Genomic DNA, 16,947 nt, shown 5'->3' with positions numbered 1-16,947 from the left:
TTTTATGTTGGGAAATATTTTTAAGAAAAAAAACTGAAATATCTTGCTTGCATAAGTATTCAACCCCCACACATTAATATTTGGTCAAGCCACCTTTCGCTGCAATAACAGCTTTAAGTCTTTTGAGGTAAGTATGTACCAGCTTTGTACACAGTGTCAGAGTGATTTTGGCCCATTCTTCTTGGCAGATTTGCTCCAGGTTGTTCAGGTTGGTTGGATGACACTTGTGGACCGCAATTTTCAAATAGTGCCACAGATTCTCAATGGGATTGAGATCAGGACTTTGACTGGGCCACTGTAGGACATTCACCTTTTTGTTCTTTAGCCACTCCAATGTTGCTTTGGCCTTGTGCTTGGGATCATTGTCCTGCTGAAAGGTGAACTTCCTCCCAAGCTTCAGTTTTTTAGCGGACTGAAACAGATTCTCTTGCAGTATTTTCCTGTATTTTGCTCCATCCATTCTTCCTTCAATTGTAACAAGATGCCCAGTCCCTGCTGATGAGAAGCATCCCCACACCATGATGCTGCCACCACCATACTTCACTGTAGGGATGGTGTGTCTTGAGGCATGGGCAGTGTTAGGTTTGGACCACACATAGCGCTTTGAGTTTTGGCCAAAAAGCTCTATCTTGGTCTCATCTGACCACAAAACCTTTTCCCACATCGCAGCTGCGTCGCTCTCATGCTTTCTGGCAAACTCCAGACGTGCTTTCAGATGGTACTTTTTGAGTAACGGCTTCTTTCTTGCCACCCTCCCATACAGGCCAGTGTTATGCAGAGCTCTTGATATGGTTGACTGGTGCACCGTTACTCCACTCCAGGCCACTGAACTCTGTAGCTCCTTCAAAGTGATTGTTGGCCTCTCTGTGGCTTCTCTCACAAGTCTCCTTCTTGTTTGAGTGCTGAGTTTTGAGGGATGGCCTTTTCTGGGCAGTGCCTGGGTGGTGTGATGCAGCTTCCACTTCCTGATTATTGATCCAACTGTGCTCACTGGGATATCCAAACACTTGGATATTATTTTGTAGCCTTTCCCTAATCTATGCATTTGTATTACTTTATCTCTAACTTCTGTAGAATGCTCTTTGGTCTTCATTTTCCTTCAGATTCACAGCCTTACCAATTATCCTTCAACAGTGGGGTTTTTATCCAGAAAATGTGACAGGAACTTTAATGGTTCACAGGTGGATGCCAGTGGTAAGGTAATTGTGTCCTCGTTAGGGCAATTTCTTTCATCGGTGCAAACTGGGAGCTTCCACAGCACAGGGGTTGAATACTTATGCAAGCAAGATATTTCAGTTTTTTATTTTTCTTAAAAATATTTCCCAACATAAAACCAATGTCATCTTACAATAATTGATTCTGAGTTTCAATGTTTTAAAATAAAATTGAACGAAATTTCAATGTACCGTTTGTAATTCAGTAATATGAGAGAATTGGTCAGGGGTCTGAATACTTTTGCAAGGCACTGTATCTGACACAGATGTATCCTAATAGCTTTGGCCCATCTGGCAAAGCAATGCAGATAAATAGAAGAACAACAGAATGTGCAAGTAGCTATGGCACTCAGACTGTTGATCAACTACATTTCCAACCACTACATAAGCCCAAAGGTAGAGCCCAAACTCTTCTCTGCTTCATATGGCCTTGCAATACATGAACTAGGTAAACAAAAAGGTCAAGTACCAGCAGATTGCAACAGTAGTTAGTGGTGTTAATAATAGACTTTCTTGGTTATCCTGAGCCCCTTTCACACTGGCGTTCCTACCTGGGTCCCGAACCAGGTTCTGGCTACCCGGGTCAGAATCCCATGTAGTATGAAACCACTTTCCCGGGTAGAGCATGCTAGTGTGAAATAGAGTTTTTGCAGGAAAACTCTCCAACAAATTGCCAAGATGAGCATAAAACACTGAATCCTCCTCTCTATGTCAATATTTATTTGATTAGTAGAGGAGACACACAAACATTTATACCTGGAAGCTTCATTTAAACTATAATTGAGAAACTGCTGTTTGAATAATATATAATAAACAACATTTAAATATGTGTTATTATATAAATCCCAAGGAAACTATTCAGCCAATTAACAAATAAAAAACATATCCAATACCATTAAAGCAACACATGACCATCTAGGGCAAATGTGCATGACTCCAGAATCAGGGGCCTGTTGTAAATTAGCCTGGACAGCTGTCTGGAATAATAGTGTATTTAAGTTGTGCACTGACTGTCGTGCATAAATAAACACACAAAACAAAAATACCATAGTTTACATAATTAGCATACAATGATACCTGCTTGCATACACAGACAAGAACACCCACATGTTATTTACTACAAACCACAGAAAATAAACCACATTAAATCACTGAACAAAAAAACTGTAAAGCACTCAATAGTGTTATATGTAGTAATACTAAAAGAAACTTAATTGGCAAATCTTTTGACTAACTTTTTCAATGCATCAACATTATAGTGGAAACAATAGTCATTGTGTATTATATGTTTATTTTAGTATTACTAAAAAATAAACTATCATCATAAAAACGCTTAATTAGACTGGCAGAAATTTAACATTGAGTATTGAAAAATAGAATAAATAGCTTGTTTAATTACCGTATATAATATAACATCTGCTAATGCTTGGTCTATGTGGGTAGATGCTATTCCAATACCTTGTTTTAATCATTTAAAAGCAAATACAATAACAATAATGTGTGTGGTAGAAATAATCTGGGGTGGTTTTCTGTGTTCTAAATGACAACTTACAAGAAAGATGTTTTATAAGTAAATTGACCTGAACATCAACCTCAACTTGTTTGAACTAGTACTAGTGTTTTCATAACCTTTAGCCTAGTGCCATCTCAAACTGATGTACTGTACATGATATTTCATGTAACTATTCATTGTCACCCCACTTATTAATGAGTACTGATGAATGGAATTAGGGGACTATAACACAGGACAACTATAAGTGACATATATATATATATATATATATACACACACACACACACACACACACACACACACACACACACACATACAGTGCCGTGAAAAAGCATTTGCCCCGTCTGATTTTCTGCATTTTTGCACATTTTTCACTTTGAATTTGTTCAGATCTTTTTGTGGGTTGTACTAGTACATAGAGGGAGTCTAAGAGAAAAAATGACACCAAAGTTTGGTGCTTCTTTCATTTGTTTGGTGTGGAAGGTAATCAAACATGCAATCTTCAGGTGTGAAAAAGTTATTGCCCCCCTAGTTAACTCAACCCAAGTAAAGGTAGAGTTAAAGGGTCTGCTGTTTGAATACTTTGGTTAACAATCAGGTTTGATTTGGACCAGCTGCCCAACATAAATCTGACTAACTTTGGCCCTTAAGAGTGAAGTTGTGCCATGATCAAAAGAAATTCCTGAAGACCTCCGGAATAAAGTTGTTGATGCCTATCAGCCTGGAAAGGGTTACAAAGTCATTTCTAAGGCTCTGGGGCTCCACCAAACCACAGTCAAAGCCATATTGTCCAAATGGAGAAAGTTTGGGACTGTACTGAATCTTCCCAGGAGTGCCCATCCTGCCTAAATCTCTCCAAGAGCAAGACATAAAATCGTCCAGGAAGTCACTAGGAACCCTAGAACAACATCCAGGCCTCTCTCGCCTCGGCTAAGGTCAGTGTTCATGACTCCACCATCAGAAAGACATTGGGCAAAAATGGGATTCATGGCAGAGTAGCAAGGCAGAAACCACTGCTCACTAAGAAGAACATGAATGTTCGTCTCAAGTTTGCCAAAAAGCACCTAGATGATCCTCAAGAGTTCTGGAACAATGTTCTATGGACAGATGAGTCAAAAGTAGAACTTTTTGGCCACCATGGGCCCTGTTATGTCTGGCGAAAATCAAACGCTGCATTCCACAGTAAGATCCTCATACCAACTGTCAATCATGGTGGTGCTAGTGTCATGATTTGGGGATGCTTTGCTGCATCAGGACCTGGACTACTTGCCATCATTGAATGAACCATGAATTCCGTTCTGTATCAAATAATTCTACAGGAGAATTTCAGGCCATCTGTCCTTGAGCTGAAGCTGAAGCGCATCTGGGTCATGCAGCAAGACAATGATCCGAAACACACAAGCAAGTCTACATCAGAATGGTTGAAGAATAAGAAATTTTAAGTTTTGGAATGGCATAGTCAAAGTCCAGACCTAAACCCTATTGAGATGTTGCGGCAGGACCTGAAACAAGCAGTTTATGCCCGAAAACCGACAAGTATCACTGATTAGAAGCAGTTCTGCATGAAGGAGTGGGCCAAAATTCCTCCACGGCGCTATAAGAGACTGATCAATAACTACAGGAAGCATTTGGTTGCAGTTATTGCTGCTAAAGGTGGCGTAACCAGTTATTGAGTCTAAGGGGACGATTACTTTTTCACAAAGGAGCATTGGGTGTTGCATAACTTTCTTTAATAAATAAATTAAATAAGTATCAAAATGTTGTGTTATTTGTTCACTCAGGTTCTCTTTTATCTAATATTAGATTTTGGTTGAAGATCTGATAACATTCAGTGTCAAAAATATGCAAAAATGCAGAAAATCAGACCTGTGTGTGTGTGTGTGTGTGTGTGTGTATATATATATATACGCAAATCAAGCATGTACGGTACTGTATTAATTTCCTTCACATGAGCATAATAATCTGAAAATGTAAAAAAACAAAAAAAACAAAGTTGGCTTGTGTTCCTAGGTTGAGGTATTAATTTAATGCATCACAATGTTGCAATATTATCAATCCCATTTTAAATATATTCAGACAGTAAGCTAGAATGACTGGATCAGGAAAGGTTTAAGAAAAAACACAAGATAAACCAACAAACCTTTTGGAGTTCACATATTTTGAACCAAAGACCATATTAACTGCCTTAACTTTTATCTGACAAACCCTCTTTTTTACTTCTCATTTTCTATGTAACTAGCTAGTTAGCTTTTTTTTTTTTTTAACCTATTAATATATACATTATTAACATAGTGTCAATTGATGGGATCTTTGCCATGACTCTAGGAGGAAGATTACATCCCTTTTCACTCATCCAAACCTTGGATACCCTCCGATCCCATCATCCCATTAGGTGAGATTCTGGCACATAATGTTGTAACAAATATCGATACCTAATTAATATCATCACTTAATCAATCATTATCTTTAGCTAAGATGTTGCCTTGTTTGTTGAATAGGTACATTTACATTAGGTTTGTGTGTAGTTGGAAAACAGAAGTGAAAGAGAAACATTAACGCAGACAGAAAAAAGATAAATATATGGGTAGATATACTGTATAAGTATTATTTTAGTATTTTATTTAAACAAACATATATTGCTTGTAATGAGTAGAGACGAAATTAATGTTACTACTTTTCTTCTATGCAAGTATAAAGGTAGGATATTCTACTGTTTGAATGTATAAATATTTACCTTCTCACCCTCCAAGATGAACAGTCACTCAGATGTGTGTCAAGTGGCATATGAGTCTCAAACAATCAAATGATCCTTTCCAAATGAAAAAATAGAATATGATTCAGAACTGTAACCTGTGCCCTTTAGACCAATGAGATCATGCTGCTGTCAGTATCCGCAATAGACAAAACACTGCTCCAGTCTAGATGGTTAGTACTCACTTGGCTTGTTGTTTATGTTCATGATATACTGAGTGATATTTCTTCATTGTGTTTCCTGTTTAAAGCAGCTACCGTATTTCCTGTTCATACCACAAAAGAGAGCAATTTAGGTAAACAAAAGGTTGCACGTTTAGAAACTCACTATTTTTTAAAGAAAACACAGATATTTAATTCTAGGTTTTTGCATCAAAACATAATTAACACCTACAGGCCCCAGTGTTTAGAAATTCAACTTTGTTTGTGATAAAAGCCAAGCTGAAAAACATACACTTTTTGTTAAAAAATCTATATAATATAAAGTCAGCTGGCTACCTTTAAACTGCTTCGGAAAACGCATTCTTCAGTGACTTGAAGTAGCTTTTATGCTGCCTCCCTGCGAAGATGAAATTGTATCTTGGCAATGGAAACCTTCTCCAAGATGATGGCTCCAATATTAGGTACTTAAAGGAAGAGTTTTGAAAAATGCGTATGTTACAGCAGATATGTTTTTTTTTTTTTTTCTTTACCATACTAGGCTTAGTTTCTCTGCCTTGCTCTCAAGATCTGTTACAGTTTCATTTCCTAGACCTAGGGCCAATTTGGAGAAAAGCTGAAAAGTATGTCAGCCATTATAGGAAGCAGCTTTTTGGGGAATTACAGTTGTTGATGGGGGTTGGGCAATTTTACTGTCCAGGTTAAAAGAACTAGAATGTGAAAGCTTACCTGAAAGTATGACATGCAAAAAGAGATGTCTGATACTGGTATCAGATGTATTTTGTATTTATTTATTTTTTTAAACATGTTTCAGTCTTGTACGTGTGAGATCTACATATATTATGGAAGTGTATATTAGACTAATAGAATTAGGTTATTTTATTAGCTATAACTGTTTAATTTCTTTTTTTTTTTAAATAGTATTAGTAAAGAACAGGCAATCACAGTCAGCTGTGAAAATTGTATCATTAAGGTAATAAATAGTGGGGTTTAATTCTAAAGTACAATATCCACTACTTTCATAATTAATAATTACCTATTTTGGGTCATTAAATATTCCAAGTGTTACTAACACCCAGCTCTCCTGAGTCTATTTACCTTGCCAGCATAGCACATACAAAAAATCAAATAAATTAAACTAAGGCACCATCGTTAAATATACCGATACAAATCTACAGAACACCTTTCCTGTTGCGGACATTTCTATGAATATAATAGTTAAATGTACTGTAATTTCTAAGTTTGAATACTTAAAATGTATCTATTTAAACAAGACTTGCCAAATGTCTAATATTTTCTATTATAATAATCAAAGTAAATAAAAATACTGTCATTTTAAACACTCCCCTCGCAAATGGGTTTTTCATTTGCTTTTTTTTTTTTTTTTTTTTTTTTTTTTTTTTTTTTTGCGTTTTGCGTTTCCACGTTTTTGTCAATCCAGATGCGTCACAATGTAAGAAACCATTCGGTTCTGAAAAGAAAACTCTCGGGACTAGATAGACCAATCAGAAACAAATCTGAGTATCACGTGACAACGAGTGAAGCCATCGCAGCCATTTTGGAGGCTGGAGAGGGAGCTCCTCTCACGAATATTATAAATAAATAAATAAATAACCAGCTTAGTTATATTTCAAATTGTTAATTTGTTGATATTTTTATTCTCGTGCAACGATGGTCCAGTCGTGCTCTGCATACGGATGTAAAAACAGATATCACAAAGACAAAAACATTTCTTTTCACAAGTAAGTCAAATGCTGTCCCACACGCTCACTGTGTATGCATCTGCTCCGGGTGATACACTGAGTCTTTAAATAAACAAAAAAACATAGATAGGATTGTCCGTGACATGCAATACATTCACTGGCGGAGTGCAATTGCTAAAATAAATAAATAAAAAAAAAAAAAAAAAAAAAAACAGTAAAGGAAGTTTCACTTACGGAGCAAAATACTGCAAACAGCCACAAATGATCGGCCGGCAGAGTAAATTGCACAATTTGATTTGATGATTGTTATTGTTTCTGTATGTTGCTCCGACTGGCACTTTGTGCATTTTTTTTTTCTTCCAATTAATCTTTTTTTTTTTTTTTTTTTTTTTTTTTTTTATACAATGTTGCATGTATTGATCACGCATTACATTGTTTAAAAAAATTTAAATGGGCTGGACAGTTGATGTGGAACGAGGATAAACAAGAATTTTTGGGACTAGTACGAAAGTTAAACCACCAAAAACCATACACACCGATGCTTGCTTGTTTTTCAGAGCGGCACTCAGGGGTCGGGGTGGTAGTGTTTGCAGGCAAAAGAAGCCACAGCAGCTTCTTGCCAGACTGGCATCTTAATTTTGTTACGAATGGGATGTACAGAGTGATAGATGTTATGTTTCTGCACATACAACATAAGTTGTAACCTTATGTTAAAAATATAGTACTGGTACACGACTTTAATATTTACTTATGAATTACGTGTGTTCAGTTTGAAATTATTTCACCTTGCTTGAATGTAACTGTTAAAACATCGCGTTTGTACAGTTGGTACCAGGAATGCTACCTGTCCAGACTTTGTCTATTTACTTTTTTTTTTTTTTTTTAAATCCTCCAGGTTTCCTCTTGCACGGCCCGACGTTTGTGAAAAATGGGTTTCAGCGATGAGAAGAAATAACTTCAAGCCCACGAAGTACAGCAATATCTGTTCACAGCATTTCACAAAAGACTGCTTCAAACGAGAATGCAACAACAGAGTCCTGAAAGAAAATGCAGTGCCCTCGGTCTTCTGCTTTAGCACAGCAAGTGGGAAGGTAAGGCCATTTTACCGGGTGAAGGTCGGTACTTATTCCCGGTTGGAGGGGCTGAAGTTAGTTACATATTCGCACACTTACCTACTGAATATTAGCTCATATTCTATGGAGGAAATCACATTGATAGTCTAGATGTGCCAGCTCAAGTAGGGTATCATTTTCAAGCTTGAGCATTTCTCTTCAAAGTAAAGTAGATTTCAGAGTGGCACAAGTAGGCATTCACTCACTCACACACACACACACACACACCAATAAATAGTTGCCACTTTACTGACTACTGTATCACATTCTATGGGTTAAATCATATCAATATCCTGACTGTGCCACCTCAAGTAGGGCATCATTTTAAAGCTTCAACATTTATCTTGAAAATAAAGTAGATTGCAGAGTGGCACAAACACCAATTTTATCAAGCAGATCCCTGGTTCACTTACAGCACCAAATCTCTATTTCAGTGAACCAGGGTTATAATTGTAACCTAACGCTCCCTTTCAAGTACAAAATGTAACCGTTACCAAATGGAATATATCTCTTATAACCCAAATTACCTGAGCACTTATATCAAAGGTGATTCTTTTAGAGACCCGTATGTTTTATACGTCATCTCCACCCCCAGGAGATATCAACGACTGTTGCACAGGGATCAGCCCCATTTTTCTTTGAGCCTTCCTGAGAAAGGGGTGAGCTCTGACTTTTCACTCAGAACTACTGAGATACGTTTATTCACTTTTTCTCAAATAATTTCGCTTGAATATTAGTGTATATCTTAGCCTAGGTTCTGATTGAGAAGCAGGCTGCTCTCCCCGCCCCTTACCCCAGGACTCAGTCCTTTTCTGTGGCTAAGTTCCACACACTCTCACTTGCTGCTCGGCTCCTCGAGAGTCGATATTATTTCTTGCTAGTGCAGTTCTTGTGGTACTAGAGCCAGGGTCAGTGACTTGGTTCGGTATCAGAGTCATTACCAACCACCTAGCTCAACACCAGACCAGTACCAGCGATTCTGTTTTTTATTGGGATCGGTCCTAGTGACCCGCTCGGTACCGAGGTAGGTACCAGGGCCGGTACCTGTGACCTTGTTCAGTACCAAGGTCAGTACCAATCATCTGGTTGGTACCAGGTCCGGTATCAACAGCTCGGTTCGGCACCAAGACCATTATTAGTGCTCCATTCTTGTGCACAACAGTTCTCAGCACTCCAGTCAGCGTTGCTGACTGTTTTACTTATGTGCATATATTGCACAGCTGCTTGCAAAGGAACATTCCGGCAAAAGGTAAGTGTGACACGTGTACCCACAGCCTGGGAAGGCAGCATGTAGAGGGAGCAATTAAAGATTGCAGCTGTTGTGTGTCTTGTGCTCATTTCTCTAAGATGATGTTGGAAAGCAGGGTGGCCCGCTGTTCTAGGGACCACTCTGCCTCTCTGACACCGGCGCAGCATCTAGATTCACCCCAATCTTCTCCTGCACTGCGGTCAACATAGTCCCCCCATCCTATTACACCGGAAGCTAGGAAGTGACACTGTATGGATAGGAGCAGGACTAAGAGCCCACAATCCTCTGGATCCTCCTCTCTGTCCTCTGGCTCGGAGAGTTCTCCCGCTCTTTCGTCCAGGAAGTAGGACAGAAGCTGCTATAGCAGGCATTCTGACAGTACTGACCAGATGGCAAATCTAGCCTTGCTGCAAAGGGACGTCTGATGTCCCAATAAACAATGCCGCGTCACGGAAGGCCTATGCGGCTTCAGTGTTTTGCACGCGCCTTGGTAGGCTAATGTGCCAAACCTTTTTCAGGACGCACAATGCAAAGCCACCGCAAATACCAGCGCCTTGCTCCCAAGCAGCAGCCAAAGCCTCTGCGAACAAGCAGCGCAAGGATTTTGCTGCCTCAGGGCCCATTCTGTCAGGTCCATCTGGATTATTGGCGATCATGCACCTCAGACAGCTACAACCTAGGCTGGGGCGCTGTCTGGAATGGCCTGGGGTGCCAGGCGTGTGGGAACACCCAAGGAGGGTCTACACATAAATGTTTTGGAGCTGTGGGCAGGTCATCTGGCCTTGCAGCACTTTTCCTGGGAGATTCAAGGGAGACATGTTGATCCGCACGGATAACACCACAGTAGTGGCTTACGTCAACTACCAAAGCAGTCTCTGTCTCAATTTTTACTATGGACTCATGACGCAACCTGCTGAGTCAAGCATGGGGGACTCTGTGGCATCTATACCCAACAGGCTTGCAGCTTTGGATCTGGCCCTTGAGCGGAGACATTTGAGTCACCTCGGGTTATCTGACAGGGTCTGTGTCACCCTTCAGAATACCAGGGCAGTGTCAATACAGCTACAAATGGGGTGTCTTCCAGACATGGTGTTAGTCGCGTGCACTGGACCTCACAACTTGGCCCATGGCAGATAAACTGCAATTTTTGCAGGACCTTTTTTATGAAGGGAAGTCTCATCTACTTGAGGTGTCAGAACCAGGCTATCAATGTGATTTGACCCCTAGAATGTGAGCTAATAGTCAGTAAAGATGCAACTACTGATAAGGGGGAATGTATATTATTTTTATTTTTTTTAAAGTGTGAGCTATATAATCCTTACAATCAAGAATAATGTTTTTTTTTTTTTTTTTTAACAGAGTGAGGAATTCTATGAATCTTAGTGGATTTATGACTTACCGCATGAAGAGTTAATGGGCAGATGCAATTTTAACTTTTAAAAACATTCCGAAGACCCAATAGTATACTTGGAAAATATCTACTACAATTACAAATACCATAGGGTTTACATTTAATACTCAAAACTTCCTACTAGTCTAACTAATATGAGCAAGAAAAGAGCAGTAAGCTTATGTCATGTAAAAATAAATAAATAAGGAAGTACGTTTTCAACGTTGAAATATGACTGAGGTTGAGTATTCAGGTGACAGTGCTTGATCATGGAGCGACCCATGTAAGATATGTTGTTATACTGTATCAAAAACAAAAAAAATATATATATTTTTTTAAAATGCACTTCCATCTTGAATTGAGAAAATACGTAATTTTAAAATGAGATTGTGCAAGTTTATTTTAAGCTGTAATGCATTTTGGCCTGTTTACACAGTTTTATGTTTTGATATAGGAAAGACACATTGCCATCCATCGACATCTAATTTGAAGGACTTTATAGGCAGGAGAAAATTATTAAATTAAAAAGTTCATAACAATAAAGGAACACTCAAGAATGTACAGGAAATTAAATGTTACATATGGTTTGGGGAACAGGCAAAACAAATTGCTTTTCATATTAAGATACAAACTCTAAAAAAATTCTGCCTTTTTTGCTTTCCCAAGAAATCATATTTCCAGATGCTTTTGTTACTCCCCTACATACTCTCTTCCAATAACCAGTGACCAAAAAAATGTTAGGAAGAATAGTCAATTTAAAAAATAAAATCCCAGCAATCTAGATAATCACTTTTAGTATCAATGCTGAGAAATATTACTTTTCATTAGCTGAATGGCTTTTAAAACAGAAGTAGCACACAGCCTTTCTTGAGGGCTGGCAACATTGGGTTTATTATACCTGTGGAGGATGCATATCCCTGATGGCAAATACATAGTGGAGGTGCCTGTACATATATACTTTATTTAACACTTGCATTTATACATTGTTTGTTGACAGAACAGCTCATCCACTTGTGATCACATGTTATTAAGAGTAAGTCAATTTGAGGATATAAAGGGGGCTCTTGTATACGTCAGTATTTCTGTCACACTTCTATTTTTGCCAGTTGGTCATGTTGATATACTTTTCCAAAATACTAATAATTTTGTACAAGTACAGGGAGAAACATGGGTTTTCATATTCAAAGTTTAAATGAATATTCAAATAACATTTAATTTTGAATTGGAAAACAAAAGTATAATTCGCAAAATAAAGGAGGTAAACAGTGTTCTGTGCAGAATAATGTTTTATGGGTTTCAGACATCATTTATCCATTGCTTTCCTTTCCATAATATCTTAGATGCAGTCATTTATAAATTCTATTTTATGAACCAATATGAACATTGTCATTTTTGCCACCAAATACATTTCAAGCAGTTTTTGTTTGTATATTCAGATACCGTATTACTTTGATAAACTGCTGCCCTTGAAAAAGCGCCACACGTAGATATCAGATTTGTAATTGACACCACTCTTGAATAAACGCTGCTCTCAGTGATGCTCAAATAAACACAGCAGCACTTACAAAACACACTATGGAAAAACATTACAAATACAAACAAAATTAATTGAATAAACTTAAATAAAATCTATTTAAAATAATACAATTATACACTGGAGCATACCGGTATTGTACTGTAAAGTTTATGGAACCCAAACAATAAAAGAATACCGTAGGTTCACACCACTGTGTACTGATCCTGGTGTAGGAGTAAATACAGCAGCACTAAAGTAAATATATATTTAGGAATTAGCATGAAAAGTAATACATTTTAGTTGTAATGCAGGAGCTGTATGATTATTATTTAAGCTTCTTAAATGCATTTGTTTTTGTTGTATGCACTGTACTTTTGGCTAATAAGAGATGCTGTAGAATCCTGGTCCAGACAGGAAGTTCAGAGAGCGGGGGGTGTGGTGTCAATGCAGAGTAGAAGCTAGTTTAGCTCTTGCTGTGGCATTGCTGTTTAAACTTTAGGGGATAGCACCTGGATCAACTCATCTTCCTCCACTGAAGCTCTGGTTGGACCAGGAGACCGTGAGTGTTTAGTTGCCTTGCTGGATGAAGAGAAAAACACACCATATATTAAAGAGTTCAGCCCTGTGACCCTTACAGACTCTTCTAAAAAAAAGAAAGGGAAAGTAAACCTCCTCAATGTTGAATTGACATTTCTGTCTCGTTATTATTTCCCTCACCATAGTACATCTAATTACCACTGCCCTTGAATAAGCACTGCAGCTGAATTTAAAATAAACGCTACGGCATTAATTCAAATAATCCGGTATTTGTCTTAGGATAAATTTACAGCTGTGGTAAGGGATCCTACCAGTGACACATTTTTTTCTTTTCTAGGAAAAAGAACAAGAACCTCAGGAACCACCCTCACCAGAACCACCCTCTGTCCCGGAGCAGCAGCAGCAGCAGCAGGTGCAGCCCCAGCCCCAGCCCCAGCCCCAGCATATGGTTCAGATGGTGATGCACCCACTGCTTTCCAGCCAGTCTGTCTCCTGCGACCACAACTACACTGTGGAGGACACCGTGCAGCAGAAGAAGAGGATCCAGCAGCTAGAGGAGCAGGTAGATAAGCTGCGCAAAAAGCTCAAGACCGTGCAGCAGAAATGCAGGCGCCAGGAGAGGCAGCTGGAGAAAATTAAGGCCATCCGTGACTTTCAAAAGGACAAAGATGCAGTGTCTGGAGAGAGCTACGTGATCCTCCCAACTGAGTTGTATGAAGTCCTCAAAGGCATAGAATCCACGGAAAGCTTGTAAAAATGTTCCGTAATAGACAGCCAAGAGGTGTAGATCATCTGCAGCGTCTTTCATTCATCCAAGGTTTAAAATGGATTGACAACCAACTAAGTGCACCTTGCTTCACATGTAGTAAAAAGCCTGCCATCGTTTGTTTAACCCTGGCTGTTTACACTTATTGCCAGACTAAAACTTGAGTGTTTTAGATTTATACAAAAAAGAGGGAATGCAGTTGGATGGTTTTAGCTTTTCCTTCAGCACTGCATGATCTAAACAGTTAGAGAATATGTAATTTTTTTGGTGGTCATGATTGTTTTGATAATTTTTCTGATTTCTAATGTGACACTGCTCCCAACATAATAGTTATCCACAGTGATTCTGTAGCTTTTGTGTTCTGAATGACACATGTCCTTGTGTTTGGAAAAACTTGTATTCATATAATAGTGGTGGTTGCCAGGTGGCATTTACTGAAACCATGTACATGTAGAATTGGATATTCATGACAGAACAAGTTCCCTCCCCAACCTCGTACAATACCTCCCAAAACTGTTTAAGCCTATACTTGGAATAAAAATGCATAGTTACACAGATGACACATAATATTGATGCTGAACATACACAAACATGTTGTGATCCATTATAAAGCTCTAAAACGTGAATGACATCTTATCTTAATGAACCTACTTTTTAGTGTTCAAATAGGATTACTTATGATCCTGTGATAAAATATGCAAGTGTATACAGAGCACAGCTAAAGTTACAGCTGATATATATGTGTGTGTGTGTGTGTGTGTGTGTGTCCTTGATGATATGCTAGTTAAATTTGAAACAATACTTATCATATTTTTCTGTGATACTGTATTTTAGTTTTTGTTACAAACAGTAAACTCCTAAATATTATTTACAGTTTTATTACTTTGATATGATAGTGAGGTTTTTTGTTTTTTTTTTTTTTTTTTTTATCTCCAAAAAACAGCATTTTCATTATTTTCAGTAGAAGCAGATGTGTTCATTAAAGCATTACTGTTAAACTAAAGACAAAAAATCATGTGATTTTAAAGGAAGGGACATGCTTGTTGTAAATGTAAATGCATAATATTGAAAACAAATCGGGAGAAAAGGCCAGCATGATGAAGCCTCAGTTTTTTGCACTATTTTGTTTGTGCTTACACCAAAAAGCATCTTTATTAAAACATTTAAATAAGACAGGATAACATTGTTATGTATTTAATGAATGTATCTGAAGCTTAATATTAAATGCATGTTGGTGGCCTCCTTTTGACGTTTAAATGTTTTTCAATTGCCAGTGTGTGTTGTAATCCACATCTGAACTTTTTGGTGCCAGGTGATTGGGAGTTCAGTGATGATGGATTGTCATGGACAAGACAGGCATCACTGTTTGTTAAAATTGAGGTAGCAAGAAAGCTGAGTTACGATTGGAAATGGTTGTATTCAGAGAATATTCAGCAACTCATGAGTCCCTCGTTTAGGTAGAATGTTTGTGATGACCCTATCCTAACTCCATGGTGACAGACAACAAACAATGATCTTGCTGTGCCTTTTTACTGTCAGTGAAATGAAATCATGACAATGCAGTGACATCATTACTTTTAGTTTTATTCTCCCAGTGTTTATTTTATTAAAGGGAATTAATATCTGAGGTAATTTCTCACATTAAAATAAAATACAAATTTCAAAATGTTATTCCTGCATCCAAGCAAAAGGAAAACAATGGTGGTAGCAAATTGTGGGTACAAATTGCAAAAAACAAACAAAACAAAACTCTTTTATTAGATGTGATTAGAATAATAAAATTTTTAGAAGACTTTTTTGGAACGGTGACTTAACCTGCCACCATAATATAAATGTGCAACAAGTATTAGAACCTCTTCTGAAAATTTAGACTTGCTTTGCTACTGTGTTGTAAAGAATGCATTGGCTTAATCTAAATCAAACTAAAATTAAAGTCTGGAAAACTAACAAGTGGTCATTTATTTTGCAAACTAATTTAATACAGCCAAGTTTTCTCCACAATACCACAGTATTTGATTACTGTAATACTGTACGACTAGTTTATATAATTAAGACAAAAAGAAAACTATATCCTACCCTTATCTGTAAACAAGTAATATAGATATTTGTAAAACTTCTTGATTGATTATAATTTTACAGACAATCTTGCTATGGGGGGGTGATATATTAAGTGTGGTATCTAATCACTTCTAGATACACTTACTATTGCTCGTCAAATATATACATCATACAAACTGAATATACGCATGGTTTCACTGACACCAGGCGAATGACATATACCAGTGATTGTGACATTGAAGTGTGCATGTACTGTAAGCAGTGTAGGCCCAGAAGCTCAGCAGAAAAACTTCCACTAAAAGCTCAGACGATGATGAGCTTGTTTTCATTTCTCTTGTCAAGGTAAGTTTGATCTACTGACAGACTGGATTATAGTTATTGTTATGTAACATTGTTACCTATTTGGAAGGCTAAGGCAGTCATAATTCTTTAACATTTGAACAATGTCATATTTCCAGAGTACAACAAAACAGATATGTAATAATTAAAATATATATATATATATATTAAATATATATATATATATATATATATATATATATATATATATATATATATATATATATATATATATTTTTTATATATATATATATATATATATATATATATATATATATATATATATACTATTGTATTGTTATTTTTTAATATCAACATTATTCTTATTATATTGATTATATGGTTTTACATGCGCCTTTGTGTGTATTTACCATTATATAATAATAAAGTACTGTTAAGCCTGTTTCATAATAATACAATGTCAGACTTCCTCCATGTAAATATTAACTTGTTTGTTAACTCCAATGTCCACACATTCCTGGAGGATTTAGACTGTAACAGTTCAGTAAATGAACAGACCGTAATAATTTTAAAAAAGGTCAGAAATAAAAAGAAACGTCAGTACAATAAAACACCTCAGTACTGCGGAAATTAAAATACAATTGGAGCCTATAAATAAGAGTTCAATATTAAAAGTAAC

At 37.2% G+C, this 16,947-nt stretch overlaps 1 protein-coding gene and 1 long non-coding RNA gene across 3 annotated transcripts in view; one reads left to right on the top strand and one right to left on the bottom strand.

Annotated features, from left to right (window-relative positions):
* Positions 1–5,895, bottom strand: part of LOC121303578 — a 44,803-nt gene extending 38,908 nt beyond the window's left edge. The window contains exon 1 of the long non-coding RNA XR_005947817.1: positions 5,462–5,895. This is a non-coding gene — a long non-coding RNA (uncharacterized LOC121303578). The remainder of the gene's footprint in view (positions 1–5,461) is intronic.
* A 7-nt stretch (positions 5,896–5,902) lies between these two features.
* LOC121303566 (THAP domain-containing protein 1-like) lies at positions 5,903–16,415 on the top strand. 2 transcript variants are annotated; one of them, XM_041234364.1, is made up of 3 exons: positions 5,903–6,101; positions 8,236–8,431; positions 13,482–16,415. In XM_041234364.1, exons 1-3 carry the CDS (start codon positions 6,046–6,048, stop codon positions 13,896–13,898), a joined length of 669 nt encoding a protein of 222 aa, XP_041090298.1. In that variant the 5' UTR covers positions 5,903–6,045; the 3' UTR covers positions 13,899–16,415. The 2 variants fall into 2 exon arrangements, with proteins under 2 accessions (XP_041090298.1, XP_041090290.1); XM_041234356.1 differs by lacking the exon at positions 5,903–6,101 and adding an exon at positions 7,087–7,379 and having other exon boundaries at positions 13,482–16,414.
* Positions 16,416–16,947: the final 532 nt, after the last annotated feature.

Source organism: Polyodon spathula, chromosome 2 (assembly GCF_017654505.1).
Source record: "Polyodon spathula isolate WHYD16114869_AA chromosome 2, ASM1765450v1, whole genome shotgun sequence".
Taxonomy (NCBI): domain Eukaryota; kingdom Metazoa; phylum Chordata; class Actinopteri; order Acipenseriformes; family Polyodontidae; genus Polyodon; species Polyodon spathula.
This window is presented reverse-complemented; position numbering and strand designations above follow the sequence as displayed.